The sequence below is a fragment of the Channa argus genome, chromosome 5 (assembly GCF_033026475.1).
Source record: "Channa argus isolate prfri chromosome 5, Channa argus male v1.0, whole genome shotgun sequence".
Taxonomy (NCBI): domain Eukaryota; kingdom Metazoa; phylum Chordata; class Actinopteri; order Anabantiformes; family Channidae; genus Channa; species Channa argus.
The window spans coordinates 9,929,443-9,956,143 of NC_090201.1; the positions used below are offsets into that span (position 1 = coordinate 9,929,443).

General features: G+C 40.7%; 1 protein-coding gene across 4 annotated transcripts; it reads left to right on the forward strand.

The window, feature by feature from the left end:
- Positions 1-609: 609 nt before the first annotated feature.
- LOC137127893 (paxillin-like) lies at positions 610-26,138 on the forward strand. 4 transcript variants are annotated; one of them, XM_067505432.1, is made up of 14 exons: positions 610-816; positions 14,432-14,613; positions 14,722-14,807; positions 15,069-15,208; positions 15,396-15,564; positions 15,843-15,990; positions 16,691-18,064; positions 18,899-19,168; positions 19,472-19,840; positions 21,406-21,564; positions 22,175-22,348; positions 23,447-23,528; positions 23,647-23,795; positions 23,882-26,138. In XM_067505432.1, exons 1-14 carry the CDS (start codon positions 804-806, stop codon positions 24,146-24,148), a joined length of 3,582 nt encoding a protein of 1,193 aa, XP_067361533.1. In that variant the 5' UTR covers positions 610-803; the 3' UTR covers positions 24,149-26,138. The 4 variants fall into 4 exon arrangements, with proteins under 4 accessions (XP_067361533.1, XP_067361532.1, XP_067361534.1 ...); XM_067505431.1 differs by having other exon boundaries at positions 611-816; positions 15,393-15,564; XM_067505433.1 differs by lacking the exons at positions 16,691-18,064; positions 18,899-19,168 and having other exon boundaries at positions 617-816; positions 15,393-15,564.
- Positions 26,139-26,701: the final 563 nt, after the last annotated feature.

Here is a 26,701-nt window from a genome sequence, read left to right on the forward strand (position 1 = left end):
TGCAATGTGAAAAATACACTTCCAGCTGGATAAATATCTGCAGAGGTAACACAAAGTAACTCAAAGCTTGCACTAATTTGGATGAGTATAACTGAAGACTAAAACACTATGTGAGGATTAAGAAGATACTTGTTCTTATGAACTTTCTGTCTGGTTCTCACTGTGGTGTGACACACTGAGCTCAGATTACTGGCAGTGTGGAGCAGGTGCTGGTTCAGGAGGAGCTGCCAGGCTTAGGGAGGAAGACACTTAGTATCAGATGATTGAGGCCTTTAATCACATATGGACTGTGATGAAAGGTCATGATTGTTTTGTACTGTGGTGGAGTAAAGTGGAGAATTGATTGTAAATTTTTGATCACTTTTTTTGTTCGTTTGTTTATTTTATTAATTTTTTGTATAGGTGATTTTTTTTTCTTCATTTTTCTTTGATGATTTGATCTGTTTCTTATGTTTTCTTATGTCCAATAAAATACCTTTAAACCCAAAACCTCCTCTCCTCTGCCGCTAGATGGCGCCGGTCCATGTGTGTTACAGCTGCTGGGCAGGCGTGGGGGCTGGATGTGGACTGTGGAGATCCCGGAGGGGGGCGGGGAGGCGTGGGGTATGTGTGTGTATGTGTGTGTGTGTTGTTGGTGAGTAAGAGAGTGTGTTTGAGGCTCGTCGAGCTGCAGGGGAACTTCAAAACTTCACTGTCTTCATCGAGAGAAGCCGTGCGATCGGACATTTGGGCATTTGGAGCTGAATCGGCTGCTTGCAGTCCACCAGAGGACAACCGGTCCGCTTCTCAGATTTCCGGCCAACATGGATGATTTAGGTAAGTTCGTTGGCTCTGCAGGCAACATTAAAGCAGCGTGTGTGTGATTTTTGAGAAGCTCGATAGCTGGAGTTGTCTGTGTGGCTCAGCAGTGTGCTCGTGTGCAGGTAGGTTAAGTTATCCACGATTAACTGAGCTCAGCGCGAGGTCGTGTGTCCAGAAAGGCCCTGCGTGCTGACATAAAAACACATTGCGACAATAAACGCCATCAACATATGTGTTTGTCACGTAAAAACGTGTGCGAATGGACCGAGCTACGCTATTGCTGTGTTTCTGTAGTTCTGGTTCTGTGGTTCTGGGCGGGTTCCTCTCCCAGTTCCTTTAACGGGGATCAGTAAACTCTAACACGGCTCCTCTAACTCTGCTCAGAACTACAACAATTTTAGATAGAATAGATTTGACCTCGGGTCAGCGGATATTTGATGCAACACTGAGCTCCTCCTTGTGAGTGTCACCATTAAACAGGATGGCAACAGTTAATAATAATAAGGTCGTTCTTTGACAAAGTCACTTGATGCGATGAATGACGTCCATTTGGATCAGGACCTCGATTAGAGCAACTTATTTTAACTTCACTTCCTCCCTGAGCAGCAGATTGTCACACTGGTGCCATGTTTGTTCACACACACACACAGACACACACACACACAAACACAGAGTAACAGATGAATCCTAGAGAGCTGTGATGTCCTGAGGTTAACTGAGTCAGTTGTGGCAGTAGAAGATGTAGTGCCTGAGGGGAGGTTGTGTGTGAAGCTCAGCACAGTGCTCTCAGTGCACACATCACCCAAGTTCTTCTACCTAAATAAATGTTGGGCTTTAAGCAGACTGATGCATATACTTTAAACCAGTTATCAACGGTCATTTCCAAGCTGAGATCACTTCTCATGTTCTGATCTCCAACCAGTCCATTTGGCCATGCTTATGAATTTTGCATGCATTGTCACAGTGTAGTATGAACTAAAAAAAGGATCAGCTCCTCAGAAAATCACCCTTGGAAGTGGAAATTCAATCTGAACTACAGTATAACACAGGTAATAACCAGTGAATTATCTGCCACATCACAACAGATAGATAAATCAAATAAACATCTACACTCAGTATTTCACAACAACCGTTAGAAAAGTCACGGCTGTAATTCTAGACTGTTATAGCCTCATAGTTACATTTGAAGATTAATTATAAATCAAAATGTAAGATTATTAAACATTTAGACAAATGTATTAATTCGACAGAGAAATAACCCTTGACCCAAGTGTTTGCATCACACCGTTTCAGAAAAATACAATTTGTCACACTAAGTTGGTTACAGCTGTTATTACGATGTGTCAGAATCTTATTTTATGATACTTAATGTAGATAAATGTTAGATCAGACTTGAACCCAGTGTTTTCAGAATTGGGTTGGGACAAAAGGGATTAGGGTAAAAAAATAGAACTTCAAATACAGAATGCATGAGGTGGTGAAAAGCTGTGCACATGTGAGCATGTCTCGACAAAAGGACTGACATTTGTCTTCATCTTTCTTTCTCTGATAAGGAGCGCACCAAGCACATTGCACAATATGGTGCAAAAAATTCAACCTGTGAGCATGTGCACATTTTGTTAAACAACATATGATTAACCTGGCTAGATAGCTGCAGAGACACAGTGGGTTGGCACAAGTACCAGTCCTCTTAACATATACATGACACTGGATTAAACCAACAAGCCCAAAATCTAATGACCAAGATAAATAACAGTATTTGTATCTTCTTTACCCTGCTCATCGCTCAGAGATTGACAGGTCGGTGACCAACAGGCAACGCAGACCTGGTTCCCTAATGTAAAAGTTTGCAGTGCAATTAGAAACAGAAGGACACTGATGTAGGAATGTATCTTACACACTGCTGTCATGATTCGAGTTTATTTGCATCCCATCTGACACATGGAGTGTGCAGCGTCTGTTTACAAGGCTCTTGAGTGTTTTTCCCCTGCAACGGTGAGGTTAAGTTTAGCAGGACATCCTTGAAATGCATTGAAGGAGTCAAGTTCATTGGGTGCTAAAAAAAAACACCAGAATGCATTTGCAAAGTCAAAGATGATAAATGTACAGCAAAAGCCACCAAAAACCTACTACCACCCTCCGTGAGCTGCAGGTGGAGCTTCTATCAAATAAGAGATTAGTTATAAAGGGTTATTTGAAGCAGGACAAGGCAATTCAGACTGACGTGTTTTACATGGTTGAACCATCCTAAAGAACACCTGGCTATGTTCAGTTTGGGCCTAAACTCAGTTCTGTGATTCACATCTTGGTGGTAGGAAAGAGGCTGAAGTGAGAACACTGGTCACTCTATATCCAGTCAATATTTATGGATGCCATCTCAGCTTACATAGGTGAAGGGTTTTCCTTAAAGTAGCTGTTTAAAAAAGAGTGTCACACAACCCAGTGTAATTACCATGTCACAGGCTCATAAATTTTGTCATCTTTTTAGCAGGGAAATACTATACTCTTCAGTGGTTCATGCTCTGTCATTACGGATGGTGTTGGGATGGGATGGAGAAAGCATTCTATTTTCCTCCATCTCTTCATGAAAATTAAAAGTACATGAATTGAAAGTCAGGAAGTTTAAAAACACCTTTTTGAAGAGCTGAAATGAGGCTGTGCACAGATCCTTGTACATCAGATCCAAGAGAGGACAGCAAAACCTAAATGTATTTTTAGCAGAGCAGAGTCCTTCCTCGTAAGTGCTGAGCAAGCAGCATCTAGAAATCTTCCTCCAACCACCTGACATTCCCCCATTTCTCCTTCTTCTCACTTTTATTGTTCATTTCTAACAGTCCCCACTATTCCCACATTGCCACACGACTCTCGTGATATTAAAGCAGTGTGTCTGACTGGCAGGTTTGCCCCCCCTTAAGTGGATTTCCTGTGATCTGCACATGTGGACATACTCAGCTTGTTAGTTTCACAGGCTTCCCACACCACCGTCCGTGGGAGCAGACTAGCACTGATCTCAGGCAGGGCGTCAGGGTGGATCAGGCCCACATGCAGGGATTGGGCCTCAGCCAAACTTATCCTCCTTAAACACTGCACTGCCCCACCCTCTCTCTTCCCACTCCCCAACATTCCTGTGGTGAACCACATAGGAAGCTGCAGGCTGCACTTTATTGACAGTTTAAAGCTGGGTGAGTTTGCAAGAGAACGGATTAGGCTTTAGGAAGATTTGGATCAAGGCAGATTGTGATGGTCAATCGCTGGCAATTAAAAGGTTTTTAACTTCAGACAGTAATGCAAGTCCGAATGGAGAAACTCTAGAATAATGATTCAAAATGATTTCTTTTATTATGCTAGACATGAACAGTGTATATATTTTGCATCTCTTTTTATTTGTGCAATCATTTCATTTTAGCTGCTGTGGCATGTTCTAAGGCAAACTTTCATTGACCGCCCCTCCTCAGCTATCAGGGCTGCCAAGCGTTGCTCTGTGCTTCACTGCTCTGAGGCTGCACCAACAAGACATGAATGTCAAATAGCCTCCAAAGTTAACTTTCTTTGATATGCAGTACCTTTTCATTGTTTTCTTTTTTCAGCTCCAGATGGAGTAGCTGTTTCGTTTCTCTCGTGAATTTGTTTCAGTGTCACTTTAGCGGCATCGTTTGAAGGGGAGTGATTCCCCAGAGCCTGTTGGAGCAGCAGCTGCAATGTTGGAAATGTCACTCATAATGTGGGCGTGGGTAAAATAGCTCAGTGAGATCTGTTGTAGCCTAGATTCACAACAGAGTCTAAATTTAGGTTGGATCATTGTTTATATACAACAACAACAAAAATTGGACAGCTTACATGTGGTCATTTTGTCTACATGTTCTATTATAGGCTGTGGCAGTGATTTACAGTTATGCCTGAGTGGTAGTTTTAATTCTGCCAGACACAACCATATTTTCTTTGCTGACTAAATTTCTGTTTTTGTAACTTGTAAGTTGTTCGTTTAATTTATAGGTGAACAGCAGCTACAGTGAAATAAGTACTCAAAGGTGTTACTTTCTTCATGTAAATCCTGCTCACAAATTTAGTTGATAGGTCGACTTACAACAAGAGAGGATGTAACCATTCCAGCTGCTCGTCAGAGTGGATATCTGAACTCTGTTGAGTTGCATTATGATATACGTAGGCATTTTTGGAGCTTGATCCATAAAATTTAGGGTTTGACCTTTGCTTGTAGTAATATAGTTAATTTTGTTGAACCTGCCCACACACTTCTGTTGAAGTGCAATTGTTGTCACAAATCCCATCTCCAGTGAACCTCAGTTTAGGGCAGCAATGGGCCAGCTTGCAATAGATGAAACATCTCTTGTCTCTGACACATGCACAGAAATCACACACAGTATCAATGTAGAATCCCCTGTATCTTCTCCAAGGCTTGTCCATCTGTTTGACTTTAAAATCTAAATGCTGCTAGGCTTCGAGACATATGGTGCGCGCGTGCGCACACACACACAGACAAACAAACAAAAGACAAACTGGTGTAGACAGAACTCTGAAGAGGAAGCTGACTAAGCAGCAACAGCTCCACACTCAGCCAACCATCATGTCATCTCTCATGGGCTCAGCACACCATAACAACAGTCTCCATGGTCAATATATGAGCAGCTACCATAGGTTTTTGGACCCAGGGTTTAATTGTAAATTGTTCCTCAAGCCAAAAATCATCGTTTGGCTCATAGGGATTGCAACAAATTCTGGCTGTGGTTAAGGCCATTGTACTTGCAGCTATATTAGGAGGTCCCCTTAGTGTTGTTGTGAATGCCAGAAGGTTTGTCTGATGCAGACCCATAGCCTGTTGTATGTATTAGACACCATGTGAGTCACACTTCATTTCTGGACAAGTCTCAATATGTTCTTTTTTTGTTGACTTCCTCAATGTGACCAGAAGGAACTGGTTTTGTCCAGAATGTCTTTTATGATGTGTTTGCTGTTTAGTCAGCCCCAACAACTCGTTAGTCTGCAGCGTGTCCTCTGATGCAGCGAATGAAGAAATGAAGCAAAATGCAGAGAAAAACGGTGCACTTTTATAATATGGCTACAGCTGTAACAAGACTTCCCCCTGTCCAACATCCTGCTGTCCACTGATGAGTTGAGCTCCCTGCTGACTGCGAGATTCTCGTCCCTACATTCCCTCTGACAGTGACTGACTGCTCAGTCGATGCGATGCAATCTGTAACATACAAACAGCTGGTTTAACAGATCTGCATAGAGGATAAATATACTACACTGAACTGCAAAATCTAAGTGGTAGCACAATCAACCACAGCAGGAAACTACTGATAGTGGTTCTTCCCTCAAGTGCAGTCTAGAGGGTAGATGGCCTTTTATTTACTTGCACGGACTTTCAGACTTAGTTTGCGCTTTTTTAAAGAAAAGGTACTGTATGATTGGTGTGGATGTTGGCTAAGCCGTGATACACACGTCTGTTTTATTAAGAAATGAGTGAAATTAAAATTTCCTCTGGTGTCTACACAGCTTTAGCAATCACTAACACTTTGCTGCCACTGCCCTCTTTATGGTAAAGGCTACCACAATGCAAGCCTTGATCAATTAGAAACATTAGAGGGCGGAAGGCATGTGAGTGCGCACATACAAGAGGAAGTAACGTGGGTTTTCAGATGGCTTTTGCTTTAGTTGGGTTTACAATCAGCATCTGGCTTGTTAAAGAGGATCATTTAGGAAGTCTGATGGAGGCTCAGGGATTATTACTCCACAGGTTTATAAGGCTTAACAAGACACACACACACACACACACACACACACACACACACACACACACACACACACACATACATAAGGGTTCTGGGATCCAGATAGAGCTGATTGTTTTCCAGTGGAATGATTTGGCCTCACTATTCCTCCTTTCCATCCTCTTCCCTCTGTCCTTGTCGTGCCGAAGGGGGACAAAGAGCAGCTTGTTTCTGGTGCTCTGACCTACTTCAACCCAGAAAAGACAGAACCAGGCAAAACTGATTAGGGGAAGGAGACAATCTTTAATGGTGGGATGGGAATGATTGGAGTGTTCTCAATCAAGCTAAACTGGGAGTGTGAAGCCACTAATGTTTACTGCATGATACTTTGGTGCTGTGGAGGTGCCGTTTAGGTCAAGGTAGCTCTGTTTCCCTTAAGCTGCATAACTTTTGTTTGTTATCTTGTTTGTTATCTCAACTAAAAGATATACGGAACTTCAATAGTGCAGCTCTTTTACCAATGTTAACAGCGCTTTTGCAAGTAGTAACTACACGATATCCTGTGCAGTACACACACATTATGGCTTATATTTGAAAGACCTGTATTTTTTTAATGAGTGAAGCAAAGCATAATGCTATAGCACATTCTGATTCATATTTAGATCAGAACATTGCAGTTTTCCATATCACAACAAAGAAGAAATCACAACATATTGCAATTTATGTAATAATTGAAAAATTCAAGATCGCTGAGCCAATACATTACATTTACAGCCCACGTGGTCTCAGTGGGTTGTGTAGTTGTAGATTGGGTCGTGATCCTGTACTGTGCCCTTACAGTAATGGTTTACTTCTACTCAGGCAATTAAGGCAAATTGTGAATTGGATTTAACTTTTTATTTTATTTTATGTCAGTATATATTCTCTGCTTTAGGGGCGACTGTAGCTCAGTTGGTAAGGCAGTCAACCACGGACCACAGTGGTTCGATCCCTGGTCCTGGCTATATGTCGAAGTGTCTCTGGGCAAGACAACGAACCCCCAACAGCCCAGTCCCCTCCCCAGCTGTACAGTGCCGGTCCAAGCTCGGTAGAAATTGCGGAGGTTTGCATCAGGAAGGGCATCCAGCGTAATCAACATGAGGACAATGGTCGCTGTGGCGACCCTGAACTCACAGGATAAGACGAAAGCTTGCGTGCTTGCTTTATTTTTTTGCACCTACAGACAGCCACTGTGTTTTTCTATGTGCTACTCTCTGTGGCAAATAAGACAGATTAGGAGAATGAGAGTGTTTTAGCTTTTAACTTTTCTTACTACAAATTTTGAAGCTGCAGATACTCTTTCTTATTTCAGTTCCTTTAATCATATAAAGAGGTAAATACATGTCATACAATCAAAAACCCTCTAATCATTGATTTTTGTAGCTATGTATTGTCCCTTTGGGCAATGGGTTTACAGCAAGGAGTAGTACAAAACAAAGTACAGATGCAACTCACAAGTGATAAGCGAAAAAAGTTTAAAAGCAAACAGCGAGAACTGCATGTTTTTAAAAGCTGTTGCTAAAAGTTTATCAGTGTGATAATTACTGTCCAAAAATAAAAACGGGAACCCTTTCTAAGTTTGCCGCACATAATGAATCATCTTAGTTTACTTGCTGCACTATTCTTAAACTCTGTCATCCCTCCATTCAAGGTGGATTTAAGGCTCTTTTTAACTAATTTCTATACTTATACCTTTCTTTGATACCTTTTATAGAATGCAGCTTTTCTTTTTGCATAGTTGTGTTCTGGGTGGAAGTGTACAAAAATTAGGTGTCAAATGCGTCACAAGTTTGACTTGTGTGGTGTGACTCTACCCTTGTCAGAAGCAATGTTGAGAAGATTATTAGTTACCCTATTAAAATTTAATAAGTAATTATGAAATGTAATTTAAGTAATTAATTTACAGCATAGTAACTGTCAGTGTAACAATGTACTGTTTAATTGCCAGCACTAAAAGGCTGATCTTTTCTGGCGACGTGCTCATACTCACCTCGATTTTGTCCGATGGTCGCAGCCAGGCATAGCAGAATCTGGTTGTGGTGCACATTGAGTTCGATATGTGTAGATCCAGCCATAAAACCCAGTTAAAACCATGACATTTACTTTACAGCTTTGTGAAGATGATGTTTTTGTCCCAAAATCCATCATAAGCTGAATATTTGCTTTGTACAAACAAATCTTACACATCATACACTGCACACACTCACAAAATTAGACAAAGTAGTAAACTTTTCTCAGTTGAAAAGGCAGCATGAGGTCACAGTGCATGTTGCATTATTATAATAGTGTTACAACATCTCTTTGTGTAGTCATTTATTAGAATCGCTCACTTTGTTTTGCAGAGGGTCCTGTCAGTTTACATTCTTGAGGTTATCGATTAGCAGATGTTCTCTGGGCCTGAGTCCAGTAGTAAGTTTTGGATTACATATAAACAGATTTGATGGAATCGTATTGAGTAGTTAAGATTGGAGTACAAACTGCTGCGGCAACATTTTGATTCCATGACCTGATTGCAGATTTGAGCTATTGTGCCATTTGAGTTTAATAGCATCTTTAGTTAAAGTGTTAAAGCAACTCCAACCAGGCTTTTTACCTTACATTGCATGAAGAGTACAGCAAATGCCATGCAATACAGATTACAGGCTAGTTGGGTGGTCTTTAATGTTGTCCTGGTTCTTTGACAGTCATGGCCATCCATCCAACGTACGTCTCCCACTGGTCAGGGTTGAACAGGGGAGGTATTTATAGTGGGACTAGATGCCTCAGTCAGTCTCTGGTATGTGTAAGCAGACTGTTTTAGAGGCACCTGTGTTGTTGTTCTGCCATTGCACCTGTGTGTGTTTGTGTCTGTGTGTGCATGTTTCTAGGGTGATTTAATTTTGTGCTTGGGTGCCCGCTGAAGCGCTCCAAATGGACACAGGCACCGGCCTTCTGCTGTCTAACATAAGCCTGGAGGCGAGTAATGCGTAAGTGCGTGTGAACATATCTTGCCCTGATTTCTCTCTCTTTTTTTTTTTCCTTCTGGTGAACGCAAAGAGCTAGATTCATCGTCCCTGTGATGGTCTGTCAGCTTGTGTCCCAGGGAAAGGCCATGTCCCTCACAGCAGAACATTAGAAGGCTGTCACTTCATGTCAACATACACCCATATTTCTGACCAAGAGAGCGGTAGACTGCTTCTTACAGTAGACATTTTCACATTCTCATTTCATGTAAAATATACTGTATAATGTTCTTCGTTATGCATCTGTTTTCTTTCACCTGTCCTATCTTGCCTTCAGTCCCTCCTTTTCTGTCTTATCCCTCTATCTTTTTCAGCTGGTGTGCACCAGGCATTTCTCTCTGCCTCTTCCTCTCATATTTAGAGGACGAGCTGTGGCATGTTAGGAATTCATATCAGCCACTTTGCACCTTGCAACACACTAGATCCAAAGGGAAGAAATTAAAGGATTGAGGATAGGAAATGTAGAATCGAGGTCAGAGAACACAGGTAAACCTGCTGCACAGACAGAGCCTTGCAGCTTTACTGCCGATATTTATCCTTTTAGTCTCACTTTGGTGTCAGCTCTTATCTTGGTAAATGCCTTGGCATTTGTGAACCTCACAGATAAAGGCTATTCCATAAATCAGCCCTGAGAAGAAAGAAACAACAGAGACGTGCTTGGTGCTTGGCTGGGCTCTCACATACAACTCGACATCACCCCCTACAGGTTGTTAACAGATGTGTGCCTTTGAAATTAACGGCTACCAGCAGAGCTGAATAAACAGGAGATGTTTTGAGTAGTAGATGGCATCGATTCACTCTGCTCAGTTGTCAGCACTGATACGGGCTCATCCAGTGTGTGTAGTTTTAGGCAGACAGGATGTCCTGTCGGGGAGAGAGGAGGCCTGCCTCTGGTGTCCAGGGCTTCTATTGATCAAAATTCGTACATTTGTGCTCTAGGATTGCTTTGCCTAATTAGATTCCATTTATATTTTATGTTAATTTGGCTTTTAAAAGCCGTAATTTAACATCTATCATGCCTTTCAATGCGTACTTTGTACTTGTATTTTCATTTAGTTTCCTTTCAATAGCCTCATTTTTCCTGCATTCATCCGCCCTTCATTCCCAATTTTCCTTTCTTTTTCATTCCCTTTTTTGCCTCTCTCCTTTTCTTTCTCTCCTTCCTCTCGCTCCTTCCTGTAATGAACCCCATGCGGAGCAACTTTCATGTAATTAAAATGCACGCCATTCATCTGGGAGGAAGGGAGCCTCCTTAATCTGTGTCAACCCACATTATAGCCACTAAGGATTTGCTTGCCGCTCTCCACGCACACCACCATTCCTCATTGTTTGAGCCCAGCTGTGCCCTGCTCTGCTACATCTGGTATTGTGGACATTTTCTCTGTTCATTAGCTGCAACTGAAAAGAGCAAGCTGTGTTTAGTTATTGTTTGCTAGAGCTAAGTGTGACCTGATATATTAGGCAGGTGTAGATCTGTCACCCTCTCACAAACTGTCCACTTTGTTCTACCACATTAAAGACCATTCCATAGGAAATAAATTCAGGAAACCTCACCCCTGTGTGCTCTTAATAAAAATTAAATATTGCCATCTAATGTTTTAAGTTGCCTCTTCTAACAAGAGATAAGAATGATTTAGGAGTCTTTTCTAAGAGATCTCCTTTGAGTTTCCTTTTTAATCTAGTTCCATTTTTGGGCACTGGGGAACGAGTGTGCTTTGTATTAGAGTCTGGGTGTCATGGTATCCTAATTTGGCAGAGGAGGCTGACACACCTCTGTGTAGATTGTGGATGGGCCAGAGCATGCCTAGCTTGCAGTATTCAGTGAACATAGTTTAACCCTGGGGCTGCTAATTTCTATAATTTATGTTTAGTCTGTATCCTCTAAATTACAGGACTGTATGGGCTGTTGATTTCAATGAAATTCCTTTATTATGATCCAAGACCATTTGCACATTAAAGCCAGTGCCTTACAAAAAATGTTTTTTGTCCAGAACAGAGGTTTGTGTTTGAGCAGTAACTCTATTTTAGATCATCAGAGACATCATAACCAGGGTTAAAGGCAGTTCAGCTTGAGAGCTAAGTTGATTAACTTCTCTTGTGTAAACCATCTGGACTAACATCTGTTTAACTGAAGTCTCCAGCTGCAGTAAAACTCTGTTCTGACACCAGCCACAGGAACATAGTGAGCACTAAAGATATGCTCACCGTTTGTTTATGCAATATTTCAGAGGAACTTCTAAAGAAATCTAAAATCCTTTGTATGTTGAATGTCAAAACAACAAAACAAAACACCTACATCACCTTTTCTTCCTGTGCTGCGGGTGATGTCATTACAATACAAATTGCCTACACCGTGGGAAATGTTGTAAAGAAGACTGCTTGCTACATTTAAACACAGGAAAACCGCCTGCTCTACTAGACCTGTGGCTGTTAGGCCTAAAAGCTGCAGTATTGAGAGCACCTGTGGGTAACACTGGTTGTTGGTAAGTTTTAACTCACACAAAGGTGAATATTTGTGTTGTTTCTGCATGTTTGTACCTGTGAGTACATTTTTTATTTTTTTGAGGCTATATACAAAGAGCTGGCTGCACAGGTGTACACTTTGGGTTAGGGTTAGGGTTGTGCTGTATCCAAAATGAAATGCTGTGGGATGTGCCCAGGCTGCTGTGAACCCCAGGACACTGGCATGCTAGCCATGCCAATCACGCCAACCATGGTAATGCTAAGTTGGTCCAAGTAGATCCGATTCTGATCTGGCTGTGCTTTTGCTGTGTCTCCTCTCTGTCTGGGAAACATTGCAGTGTGTGTTAACACTGTAGTGATGATACTATGGTTTAACTTTGCATTCATTTTCAGGTGAAATGTATAAAATGTTTATGGTTTCCTCATAAAATCCTGTTGTAGAATATTGAGGCTATAAATGAGATTGTGGTAAAATAATCAGTATATGTAAAGATTAAATTTAATATTACAGGTGTGAGTCAAGAGTAACCGAAGACAAGTTTGTGCTGACAGTGTGAAGGAGGGACTGATTGTACCTTTAAATACCTTTGTGATACCACTCCCTTAGTTGGACATGCCCCTGATGATAAGAGCTCTGCTTGCCCTCAGCATTCCCCATTTCGCAACTAGTGTGTAGTCCTTGCTCCCTATGCTCTAAAGTGCCAACTGTACCAAGGTTGGAAGGCTTCATCCTCTGACTGTTCTCAGTGGATCGTCACTTGCGTGAGTAGTATCTCTTACTTGAGCTTTCAGGCAGCTTGGTTGGACCTGGAAGGGGGGTTAAAGCTTAACCTGCTGCCATCAATTTTAACCCTTCTGCCCTGCCCTTCTGCTCTTAGCTACAAACCACACTTCCCCTTCCTCATTTTGCAGATGATGGTGTTAAGAAAGGCAGTTCCTGTCTGTTTGGGTCCTCTTTCAAGTCTTTTACTTTTTTCTATATTATCTCCTTATTTCTTACAATAGTAGTTGCCTGTCTTTTTCTAAGGTATGTCTCACTTTCATTAGGTGTGGTTTTTGCTATGGTTTTGTCTTTTTTGAAAGCATTTAAAATGATGTTGAGAGCACTAGTTGCTGTGGAACACTATATTGCAATATTATTATAAGCATTGCTTAGGAGCAGTCAGGAGCAGCTTTGATTATTTTCCTTGATAATGGATGATGGTTTATGATAGAAATTCTTCAGATTCACTTTTTGTCTCTGCGGTTTATTTAACTTTGGCTTAAAATTGGTAACTCCTTATTGGCAACACTGGCTCCATTGGCCTATTTGATCTTACCTGGACTAACAGTTGTTCTTACCTGGACCAATAGCTCTTTATTTTAGTCTATGTGGAATAGCTATGGTGTCTGGGTGTGATTACTTATTTTTTTATGATCTATGGCTCCTTTGTTGCCCTTACAAATATGTATAAACAAAACTGTTTATATGAAGCATTTGTTGTCAGATTGAGGATATGATTAAAAATAGAGTTTATTATTTAGGACTTGAAAATCTGCACGAGAAACTAAACACTAAAGTATTGAGTGAGCGTGCTAAAATAAGCCTGTAGTATTCAGTAATACAGTCAGCACCGTTCATTAAATCCCTTTTAATGTTATGTGTCATTCTACCTAGTGTTTAAAACTAAATTAGTTTGTTTTCTTGGCCAGAGTACCCCCTCACATGGATAAAGATTATAAATATAAGCATGTATACCTGATTGCAGACTTTACAGTGACTCTTAGACTTGCATCATGTCAAGACAGCAGGCAGGCAAGGGAAAAAATTAACTAAAGGAGTGGCTGTGACACTCAGTGTGATTCAACTTTTACAACTCCACCCCGCCTTGATGTTTTGAGCAACTCACCAAGAAGGTGTAATTATTCAATGCTGTGTGTATACAAACTGAATTGGTGGTGAGTTTCTAGACAATTTGGAGGTCTAAATGCTAGATACAGTATGTGTACAGAAGTGAATCCTAGTGTTGGAAGGGGTGGATGTTCACATTTTTTATGGTATACACTTTTATATTGTAAAATTTAGCATCTTAAGATTCAATAAAAGGTACACCTTGCACGGGTCTCCATTATATTTTAAGGGGCAACACAAGGAGACATACACAGACGGAAAACCATTCACACTCACATTTACGCCTAGGGACAATTTTGAGTCCTATGTTAACCAAATATGAATGTCTTTGAACTGTTAGAGGAAACCAGAGTACCTGGAGGATACTCACGAATGTATGGGGAGAACATGTAAATGCCACGCGGGCAGGCTGTCAGGCTGATTATTGTCTTATCGCCCAACCCTATCCCACATTAGAATAATGGTCAAACCTGTCAGAATATAATCAGAGTTTTGTGTTTCTGCAGATGCTCTGTTGGCGGACCTTGAGTCCACAACATCCCACATTTCCAAACGGCCTCTTTTCCTGTCTGACGAGACTCCTTACTCCTTTCCTGTTGGGGATCAGACCCAGTCAGACGTCGGTTCTCCGTCCCAGTTCCCACCCACCCATTCTGAGCAAACTCTGAACGGACTAGATGGAACGGAGGTAAATGCAAACTGGACACATGTCATTTCAAAGTAAATGTTTATGTTGATCAGGGGAATGGTCCCCAGCATATTTTACTGTGATTAAAGCATCTTGTCCTCTCCTTAGTCCTTCAGTCCAGCTCAGAGAAGTCCCTGGTCCAGAGACAGTACAAGTCCAACCCAGCACATAGGTGAAGAGGATCACGTATACAGGTAGGACTCTCAATTTCTTGGAGCCCTAACTGTAAAAAGGTAACATGGAGAGCTTTGTTTATACTAAATGTCCTCTCCCATATTTTGCCTATGAAATGAAGGCCAGTGGGAGAGAAGAGTTTTCTAACATGACACAAGCCTCACTTTGATCATGACTCATTGTTAGCCATAAATACAGTCATAATGATGCCGGTTCCAAAACATAGCAACAACCTCAGTGCAGAGTTGATAAACACCAGTTCTTCTTTCTACCCTGTACAGTTTTCCTAATAAGCAGAAGAGTAGTGAGTCATCAGCTGCTGCAATGAGCTCCTCTCTGGGCAACAACCTGTCTGAGCTGGACCGCCTACTGTTGGAGCTTAACGCTGTCCAGCACAGCACCCCAGCCTTCCCCACAGAAGGTGTGCAAAGAGATTATCTTACTTTTATGTAAATAAAATAAACACAAGTCTCTTTAATAGAACTCAACTGTTACTATCTAAATTCCCATCTCTGTTTTGTGGTAGTGCACAGGGGTGTCCCTTACCTTCAGTTGTTATTATTGTCTTTATTTTTTTAAAATAAATTATACATTTTTTGTGCAAGAAGAGGCAACTCCACAAGTCCACCACATCCAGGAGAATGGAGTCTCTAAGGCAGGCAAGGCTGCCCCACCTGTGTATGGGAAGCCCAAACGCAGTGCCGCAGCTGTTGGAGATGTACAACCAAGTGTGGAGAGCCTTCTGAACGAGCTGGAAAGTTCTGTGCCCACACCTATGTAAGTAACAAATGACAACAGAAGCATAGAAATAATGCTCATGTAGAAAACATTAAAATGATACTAATAAGAACCAATTAGACACATTATTGCTATTTATTCTCATGCTTATCTTTGTTAAACCACCAGGTGATCATAATATTGTAGCTGATTCTCGTATGAGAACTAAATTGTTGTTGAGGTTACAAAAAGCATTGTTTTGCTTTTGATTTATTTATGTTTACAGTTTCATGTAAAATACCACTCAGTTTGCTTGACTGTGATATGCTCATCTTTAGTCCTACGCCTGTGGTGGTGACAGATGGACAAACGATTGGACATGGGGAAACACCAGCACAGCAGCAAGCAAGAATGTCTGCCTCCTCTGCCACACGAGAACTAGATGAACTAATGGCCTCCCTCTCTGACTTCAAAGTCCAAAGCAATGTGAGTACAGATCACAAGTGAGTGTAGTTTGGGTTCTATGCAGCACATGTTTAGGGGTTACACAGCTGTTAAATTAATTAAGGAATTGGCTTAGATTTGACTTGGATTCTGTGCTTTTTACATTTGTGGTTTTATATGGTATGTTAAATTGATTGCTAATGTTGCTGGCATTGATCCACAATAGAAATGGTGGACACTGTGTTTTCTGCTGTTTTACACATTTACATTGTGTCTTTGTCTGTAGTTTTCATCGTATTTTCTTACAAATGTAAACATGTTGCAGTGACATGACTATAGTGCGGATTTTTCCCATTATTGGTCCCAATCTACTATTTGAAAACCATTAATTCAAAAATTTTAAGTCTTGTCACCCTTAAACTATGTACCAGATATCATTCCGGTTTGGTTGTGATTTGTTTGGATGCTGTCTAAAATTTGTTGCAGTCATAGGAAGTTAGGGGGTCAGCACAGCAACAGTCCAGTACCACTGAGACAATGTTTAGTTGATTCACTTTAATTTTCATAGTATTGAGATAAAAAGTTAGTGGGCTCTGGCTCTGTATGTATTTGTCTTTTTCATTGTCCTCTGATTCTTTTTTTCCCTGGTCTCTTTTCTTTTCTCCACCACTGTGTATGTCTTGTCTTTATATATATATATATATTGTACATTGTGATCATAACATGATTCCACGCAATTTAGTCTGGCTCTCAGTTATCTGTAAATCAGGAAGCTATGGACCCTTCAGTGGTAGCCACTTCATCTGTTGTTGAAAGAGTAACCAATCCATCTATAAATCCTCATGTTGATTTAGTGGATACTTTGCTACCCTCTAGTTCTCCCTACTGTACCCCTCTTGTGCTGGAACTCCATATAGATGAAAATGGTTGTTCAGACCCCACATCATCTGTTTCCGGAGTGGTAGCTGCATCCTCCGAGTACTCCCAGATCCAACAGAAAGATAATGGTGAAAGTGTAACTTCTGCTGTCTCTCATGTGGAGCACCTCACTGTCTCTAGTACTCAAAAACCTGAAGTCATCAGCTCCACGCAGTCGTCATTTATTAAAGTATCTACAAGTAAAAGTTCAAGTCCGTGTGAAAAGAGTTTAATTCCAGTTACTGTTGGCAGAAGTTCTAGTCAGGGTCCTGCTGCTCAGAGTTCCAGTCCTGTGGTTTCTTCTAAGAGCCCTAGTACTGGTACAGTCTTTAGATTCCCCAGTCCCATTCTTAGAGCTAAGAGTCCCTGTCTACCTGATCTTGAAAGCACCAGTCTGAACCCAGCTACCATTAGTCACAGTTCAGAAGCAGCTGCAAAGAATGAAAGCACAGTGACAGTGCCAAAGACTGCTAATCCACTTACTGTTCCAAGATTGTCGAGTCCAGTTCCAAAAAGTGCAAGTCCTGTGACTGTCCCAGATATCTCTGGTTTGGAAACCACCCCAAAAAGTTGTAGTCCAGAAATTGTTCCTAAGAGCTCTACTTCTGTGACACTTCCTAATATCTCTAGTTCACCAACTGTACTCAAGACTTTTAGTTCTGAATCCGTCCCAAAGAGTGCCTTTCCAGTAACATTACCTCGACTTTCAAGCCCAGTATCTGTTTTAAAGAGTGAAACTGCACCTCCTAAGAGTCCTGTTTCAGTCATAAGAAAAACATACACAGTTCCTGGCACCAGCAGTCCTAGAACTTCACCAGTTTCATGTGCCAGTGTACCATCAAAAAGCCTGTCTCCCCCACCCACAGAAAAACAGGGATTCAAAGTAGTGGATTTAACATGGCCATGCCGGGAACACCTGGATGATGCTTTAGACAAACTCTTATCCCTTGACTCCACCCAACTAACTGACAACCTGCCACATGCTTCTGTTGTGCCTGGAGATGAAAACAGATTTTGGGAGGAAGATGATGGAATTTACCCAGATCTCAGCAGAGAGGAAACCCTGATATCCATGACTGAGTCCTGCTGGATGGACGAGAGTTTAACACCCTCCACCTGCCCTGGAACACCAGATGCCATGTTGGACCTGCCCATACAGCAACCTTCTGCCGTAGAGCGGCTATCTGCTTCTGGCCAAGTAGGAAGCTCAATTTGATTCTCCCAAAATAAGCTGCTGGCATAAAGCTAGTGATACTTTAGGACCCCAATTGGTGTTTCTGTAATTTGATATTTATTATCTCTGATAATACTTGATGGCGGTGTCATATGATTGTTTAAGCAAACTCTATCTCTAGTTGCTGAAACCAGCTTATTTTGGGAGAGCAGGTCCTTTGAATACTTCAGGAGCTGTGCAAAATGACAAACTTGTCTTGAAGGAGAGAAATTTTCTATGGTGTGATGCATGTAGTGTCATTGCATAGCAATTTCAAAATGCCTTGAGGTAGAAGTCTTCCTGGAGAGTGGCTTATGTTGAAAGCTTTGCTGGTAAGGTTGTCTATGCACGCCCCTACTTGCTTCACCCAACATTGCTGTGTTAGTCACCGGGCCTGACCAATCATGTTTATGCAACCAATGAATAACGCAAATATGTGTTTTTGACTGTAAGGCAGGAAGACTCCACACTATAGATCCACACAGTTTTTTATTTGTTAATGAGTATATGCTTGAAGAACCTGCACATGTTTGTCTTGACTTCAGCTATCCAGCATGCCTTGATGCAGCTACCTAATTAGTTTTAAATAGATGGATGTAGGGATTGGACTTGAATGGGTGCGCTAGCTTCTGCGAGCAAAGTTGATCAAATACATGAGTGCCTGACAGAAACTGCAGAGCACCTCTGCTTGAGCATATTTCCTCCTAAACAAGACATCCAGTGCTGTGCTCGTCCTGCTTGTGTTTCTAACCCAACACCGACTTTGTGGTGAATGGCACAACCCCTGCTCTCCACACCTCCTTATCACCTATTCTCCAGCTCAAGTCAGTTATCCGTCGCACCAAGGAGACTTCCAATGTGCATCCGATGTACAGGGAGGCGCTGTTGCAGCGTAAAATGGGACCGATCATTGTCAATAAGAGCAACTCACAAGACCGACTCATCGAAGAGCTGCAGGGTAAACTGGGGATTGGGCGAGTGGAGCGCCGGCGTAAACAACAGCCAGATGATTGGCTGACAGAGGGTGTCATTGTTATGTCCAACCCACAGCGAACACGGGAAGAGGGGGTACAGCCATCTGTGGATAAGGTAGACATTAGAGTTGCACAGCAGTTGTAGTCACTGGTATTCTTGAACTGTTAAACCAAATTTTGTGTCTCTTTGATGGTTTAACTAGTTTTGTGGCCTATGGTCCAGTTATTACCAGGCCAATATTAAATATGTATGAGGCTTTATGACAGTCTTTTTAAAGGTTTTTGTGTTGGCAGTCACTTTGGTTTAACTTTACTAGTTTTGTTTTCATCACCCTTTCTTTTTCTAGATTGTGAGTCTGCTTGTTTCTTATGTTTGCTCTCATCTGTTTGCTGTTTCCCTCATCCTTGTTTCCTCCAGATTATCATTCCTCCTGAATCACCTGCCCCACAGAGAAAAGTCCTCCCCCCTCCACAATCTCCCCAAGCACCCAAAAAGCTTCCCCCAGTCAAGCAATTACCTCCACCACTGCCTCCTCCCCCTCCAACCCCCCCTCCTCCTCGAGAAGCCACCCCTTCACCCCCCAAGGAGCCTACTCCTCCTCCCAGGGAACCTACTCCTCCTCCCAGGGAGCCCACTCCTCCTCCCAGGGAACCCACACCTCCCCCTGTCCAGCCCGCTCCCTTACCCAGCCCCCCTCCCAAGCCCGTCACGCCACCTCCACCTCCCAAGGTCTTTGTATCAGTGGGATGTCAGACTGACTATGACCCAATCTTCCCACCATTGCAGGCATGAATATCCTTTCTTCATTTCTCCCTTTCCTCTTCTTTGACCTCATACACTTTGTACACTTTTTCTCACAAGCAAATTGTTAAACCTATTTGTCTGTTTTGCACTGTGTCTTTGAATTATTTGAGCTGAGTGTGTTTGCGGGGTATTTGATCCAAATCCAAGCAGTTGCACCTTACATGGATTTGGGTGTGATTCAAAATGTGTCCAGTCATGGACACGGTGTTGATTCGTGCCAAGCTGCAATAGGTAGCCTCTTTAAAGGACTGTCTGAAATTCAGTCTGTTCATGTTATGAGGGGTTGCTGACACTCAGACCAGTGAGACTTAGCCCCTTTTCTAATTCTGACATCTGATGGCGCCAAGGGCTGGATGTTGGAGTGGAATGGAGACTTAAAGAGCTTAAAGGCAAGCAGAGTGTAACCCCTCATATTCCTATTCCACTAAATGTGCTCCCATGCCCAGGAATGGTAGGCTTGCAGTGCAACTGAAACTTAATCTGCCACATGACAGCACAGTTACCCTCAACATTATAGCATTTCCAAAGCACTTCCGTCAACAAGTCCCAGAGGCTAAATATCAGTGGGTATTTTTCAAATTCCATACATCAATTCTTTGATATATTTTGTACAGGTTTGTGCCATTCAAAGTGAACAGCTGATGACTGACAAGCTGTCATGACAGAAGAAATGTGAACAGTAAAACAAATCTGAAAACGGGACAAATGCACACATGTGAAAAAGATTTTAGAAATTTGAAATGTAATTATTTAAACAAAAAATAATATTCAAGAGAAAAATTTTCAAAAGATATTATAACTCATTAATGCTCTTAAATTGTTTTGCATTTTACTAACTTGCGTTTATACTTCCAGCCAATTTAAATACATTTCTAGTCCACACTATTTTTATCACTAGGCTAAATAGCTGCCTTACTTTAGCTACAGAGTTTGTGTACCAAATAAAACTCCCAGCTGAGAGTACATGCATCATGCAAGCCAAATATCCATCAAGAAGTAAGGTTTTTTTATTTAATAAAATGTAAGGCGCATTGTGTGTGTTTGTGTGTGTGTGTGTGTCATGAACCCAGAATAACAAAACCATCTCACAAGTTCTGTGTTTGCTTACAATACAGCTGCCAGATGTACCTAGATGTACATTCACAATCATTATCAAATGTTGTAAACATAAATTAGATTTGATCAAAACAGATTTTGCCATGGTTACAGGCAGGTTTTCCCTCAACTGGTTTTCGATATTCATATTCATATTAAACAACATTCAGATTTAAAGCTCTTCAACCACTTGGCAAAAGACATTTTGTTTTACTGCCATACTTTTTAATATTCAATATATGATTTGTATTATTAGAGAAGGTCCCAAAATTATGAAAACATGCTGAATACTGAATGCTCTATACAGTGAGTGGGATTCTATAACTACAAACTAATAAGACAAGCTTTTTAGAAGATATATTGACTGGAGTGGTTTCTGTTGTTTTGTCCATCTCTTGTTCTGTGCATCTGTATGGCATAGTGAAAACTCATTGGTCTTTTATATCTGTCAGATCCAGTCCCAGGGAAAGACTTCTCCCACGGCCACTCCCAAACCAGCCAACAAGCTGGACAACATGCTGGGAAGCCTGCAGTCAGACCTCAATAGACTCGGAGTCCAGACAGTAGCTAAGGGCGTTTGTGGAGCCTGCAAGAAACCAATTGTTGGACAGGTAATGACAACACAGAATCGTACATTCACCAGAAGAAAGAACAACCTCATTTTAAACAGGACTTTAGGTTGTACATGTACTAAATGAAAACATGGATACTTTTAGATGTGCACGCATGATTCCTGTAACATATACAGAGTTAATTAGTATTATTTTGTGTGAAACATAATTTAACCCCCCCCCCAAAAAAAGCTATGACATCATAGCTTTTTTTTATTTATAATGTGGTCAAGGGAAGATTGCACACCTGCAGATTTGTTCTCCTTACTTGGTTGGTTATTGCTGTGTTGAGTGTTCTGCATACTCTATCTTGGGCTGTAGTCATTGCTTAAGGTCAAAGCCACTCAATTTACCAATAATTCAACTTTGAACTGGCGAGGAGCAGCTGGAGAAATGTAAAAACGTGCTGGATATATTTTGTGTTTTATTAACACGTAACTTTAGACATAGATGTTATCTTTGTTTGAACATATTTTTACCACAACTTCAAAGTCAAAGTAGCTGCAGAAAAGTTTCCTCCAAATGTATCTGCATAACTGTATTGGGTGTCTTGTGATCTTTCCCTTTAGTGGCTCATTTCAGTTTAATGTACTGTGTCTCCCAACACCAGGTGGTAACAGCCATGGGCAGAACTTGGCACCCTGAACATTTTGTGTGCACCCACTGCCTGGAGGAGATAGGCTCCAGGAACTTTTTTGAACGTGAGGGGCAGCCTTACTGTGAGAAAGACTACCACAGCCTGTTCTCACCACGATGCCACTACTGTAATGGACCCATACTGGATGTTAGTAATGCATCCGTTAATACACACACACACAAAGTCATATATACAATAGATGGGTGGATAATGATATTTATTTATTCATAACCTAATGGATTAAGGCCTTGCTGGAAAAATCACTACATGTCAGAAATTGCTTTTCTTTCTAAAGCAGTCAAAGAAAACACATACATGCACTCAAGCATAAGGCAGGATATTGAAGAGGCTTCTAGTTGACTTGTGCCTGTAGAAAGATGTGTTATATATCTGTGTCACTGCATTTAACTGTCTTCTTTCACTTTCAGTGCTTTGTCATATCTTACCAGTAAAAAAAACTCCTATACTCAGACACACACGCACACACACACACAGTGCCGAAGTTACTGGCAAGTAAGTAAATAATTGACAGTAAACTTTAGCCTGAGAAAGGGTCACTAGGACTTCCTAACTTACTATGTGGACACACACCTGTTTGTACAGCTGTCTCTCTGAGGACACTCAGACCTAATACATTGCCCAGCTCCTTAACCTTGCATAAAGCATTACAATAAATGCTTATCCCCAACCTTAACCTCAACTTAAAATCAAGTGTAGAAAAGCCTTCTGATCTAGTAAATCTCCTCCCAAAGGTAATATTGAGCAAACATTTGTCCACACTATGTAAGAAAGACACAGACAAAGACAACTGTGATCTGTCACTTCTTCCCTTTTCTTCATTACTTCTGCAGTTCAATGTTTAACTTCCAGTGGTTCATTTTCAAGTATTGTTTATATGTGTTTTACTTTTATGTAGCTGTGGTGAACATCAGAATTGATAGATAATTTTGAGATAAAGTTTGGTGACCGTATTTGTCCCTAAAACCATTCAAAATTCAAAAATAAATTTGAGAAACACTATCAGGCCTGAAAAACATGAGCTGACAGTCAAGGCAATCTAGCTGCTCTGAGGACTTAGCCTGCCATCTCCTGGTCTCTGAATCACTGATGTGTTTGTTTATCTGATAGCGACAGGAATACATGTTCACATATTGACCTTCTTATAGATTAACCGGACAAATCACATTTATTTGTCACACCTTGAGCAAATCTTGACTAATGACTCACTTCTTCTTTGTTTCACAGAAAGTAGTGACTGCTTTGGACAAGACTTGGCATCCAGAACACTTCTTCTGTGCCCAGTGTGGAGCTTTTTTTGGACCTGAAGGTACCAACTGCTCCTCAGTTAATATCACAGAACCCAGCTTGTGTAGCAAAAGAGCATTGTTGAATTCTGATGTGTCAAAAGAAGAATGAGTTCCATGTGCTTCTTTGCTGCCCTCTAGGTTTCCATGAGAAGAATGGAAAGGCATTCTGTAGAAAGGACTACTTTGACATGTTTGCCCCGAAATGTGGTGGATGTTCCCGTGCAATCTTGGAGAACTACATCTCTGCTCTTAATTCTGTCTGGCATCCTGAATGTTTTGTCTGCAGGGTAGGGTAGTACATATGTGCTAAATTTGGGTATTTTCTTTCAAAACCCGTCATCATGAATTTAACGACTATTTGTCTCTTTTCCAGGAGTGCTTCACGCCATTCGTAAACGGCAGCTTCTTTGATCACGAGGGCCAGCCATATTGTGAGGCACACTACCACGAGCGAAGAGGCTCACTATGCTGTGGCTGTCAGAAGCCCATCACCGGCCGCTGCATTACAGCCATGGGCAAAAAGTTCCACCCAGAGCACTTTGTGTGCGCTTTCTGCCTAAAGCAGCTTAACAAAGGCACCTTCAAAGAGCAGAATGAAAAGCCCTACTGCCATGTCTGTTTTGTTAAACTCTTCAGTTAGGATCAAGTTAAGTCTGTGTGTGTACACATGCACACATTTATTTTTGTGTCTAAATGCAAATGTGGATGTGTGTGTACTCACGTGTCAGATATGCAGGTATAAGTCAGTGTTTTTAAAGATTGAGGGAGTTAATCCACAGGTGGGTAACATCATAAGAAGGGACTTGGCATATCACACTTTTGCTATAGACATTTTTAAGAGAGCCCAAAGAGATTTTTATTTAGAGTTCTATTCCTGTGCAACAAAGAAATATCCTCATTTCCCCTTGTGTGTGTTTATACATAAGCATGTGAAGATCAAGTTGAGGCATCCTCCGATCCTCGATATGTAAATTATTTTATACCCCCATTGCAGGCCAAGACCTTGCATCACATGGATGTGAGTCTACATTGAAATAGATATTTACAGATATGAAACAGCTGCTTGATTGCATGGACCACGGAGAGTTGTTTTAAGCTGTTTTAAAGTATGTTGTTCACAATTTGGTGCTTGGCCAACAAGTGTAATCAAAGATAAAGACCTATTTTTCTAGCTTTGGAAACTATTGTGGTGCCATCAAAATAATCATTAACTCCATTTGCAAATCGACACATACTAAACTCTTCCACTTCTGTAAAATACCAGTACAAACTCTTTGCACTCAGTCCAACCACATCTCTTAGATGACAGTCTTAAGGTTCAGTTTACAGGTTAATGCCAGGATCCTAGTTATTTTTGTACTGTTTTACTTCTGAGTTTTAGCAGACAGTACATTCTCATCTTCTCATCTAATTTCATTATTGCTCATTAGAAGTGAAATCACATTACCTAGCAACATGGATTTTTTCACTTAACTACTGCAAAGGGTTTCGCCTTATTTACAATAGTCATGTTCAAAATGTGACTGAAAATGGCAAAAGTAGGTCATTGTATTGTAATGTATTTTCTGTGGTTATAAATGTTGAACTTTTTGTGCAGTTTTGATAAAATATGCTAAAACAAACTTATTAAAAGTGGATATTTTCTACTGTATTTTACAGGTATCAATTTCAGAATTGTTTTTTTATCAGAATAACTTACACTTGAGTTCAACATTGTTCCCATATAGTACTGTTGCTACTCTTATGGATATATCACTATATTAAATTCATAACAAAGCATGGCTTTAAAATTAGGTTTTGGATTTAGATTAAAGCATACTACTAACTTGTTGAGCTGTTGGGATATGATATAAAAATAGCTGGCTCTATTTGTATCTATGCTAACAATAGCTTCCCCTCCTTACACACACAAATGCACACCATCTTGAAATCCAGTGTCAGACTTCCGAGGAAATGTGGCCCTGAGGATCTTTTTAATTGAGTCGTGAGCAATGATCCTGCTGTCTGAGTTCTGCTGTTTAAAGTTGACACAAGAATTTGTGTGCAAGGATTTAATACACAATATGCATATTCAGTTTGTTTGTACTTTGAAAAATAATGTTTCTTGTGCCAAATGTGTCAATGCAATAAGGTCTTATACACTGTGGAGTTCAACCTTTCCTGTGATTTGAGTCATGCGCTGAACTCTGAGACAAGCTTCAGCTGCTGTGGTGCATCTTTACTCCAACACTTTACACTGTAATGGGCAGCCCAGTGTACGCTGTACTCAGTAATTCAGCACATTTGTAGCAGCTTTTTGTGTAAAGAAAAGTAACTTGGGGAATGTGAATGAATGTGGAAAGACATTTGTGCCTGAAAAACAGGAATTGTGAGGTAATTTTGCCCATGTAAGTTTAACTTCTTACTTATTCATGATTTTTTTTCTTCCTTCAAAGAATAATGAAAAAAAAAAAATCTGAGCCTTTTAATGTTAATGAGATTAAGTGAACATTGCATTCTAAAGTTAACTTTTCTTTTGAATTTCATTATGAGCCAAAAAGTTCACTGGCTCTTTGTTTCAGTGGGATGTAAGAATGTGCAGGTTCTGATTATAATAACTGTTGCAAATAAAATTAGTACTTTATGTCTGGCATTGTTCACTGAGAAGTCACATTTGTTTCACTTTTTTTTTTTTAAACAAACACTATCAACTGTTAAGTACTTAACAATCTGACCATTACTGAAGTTATGCATAAGATGGTGGCCAAAGCCTAGTAGTCCATTTTACAAACATTTTCAAGTTCAGATATGGCATCAAAAACTATATATTTTGTAACAATACACACTTTACATGTTTGCCAACTGATTTCTAGACATTTCATATACAGAACTCACAGCTTTGGTTCCTAATCTTTTTGGCTTATGATTCTTAAAGAATTTTTTTCTTGAACATGTCTCTGTTCTCCAGTCCTCTTAATCACTGTGACCCCTTGTCAGAGGTTGACTCAGGAGAACTTAAATTAAATGAATACGGTCAATGGCACAGTAGGTTTTCAAAACAGTCTAAAAATTGAATAACCTGTATACGGTAACACTTACCGTTGTGTGATTTTGAAATCTGTAAATAAGTAGTTTATTAGTAATAGCACATTTAAATTATTTTGGGGAAAAAACTAAATCAGATTCCAACAGGTACTTCACTGGTATGATTCAG

Excerpts from the sequence above, each read along its gene's own strand:
- LOC137127893 (XM_067505431.1), top strand. Across the intron at positions 21,565-22,174 it reads AGAAACCAATTGTTGGACAG|GTGGTAACAGCCATGGGCAG; the intron begins GTAATGACAACA and ends TCCCAACACCAG. Across the intron at positions 23,529-23,646 it reads AGCTTTTTTTGGACCTGAAG|GTTTCCATGAGAAGAATGGA; the intron begins GTACCAACTGCT and ends GCTGCCCTCTAG.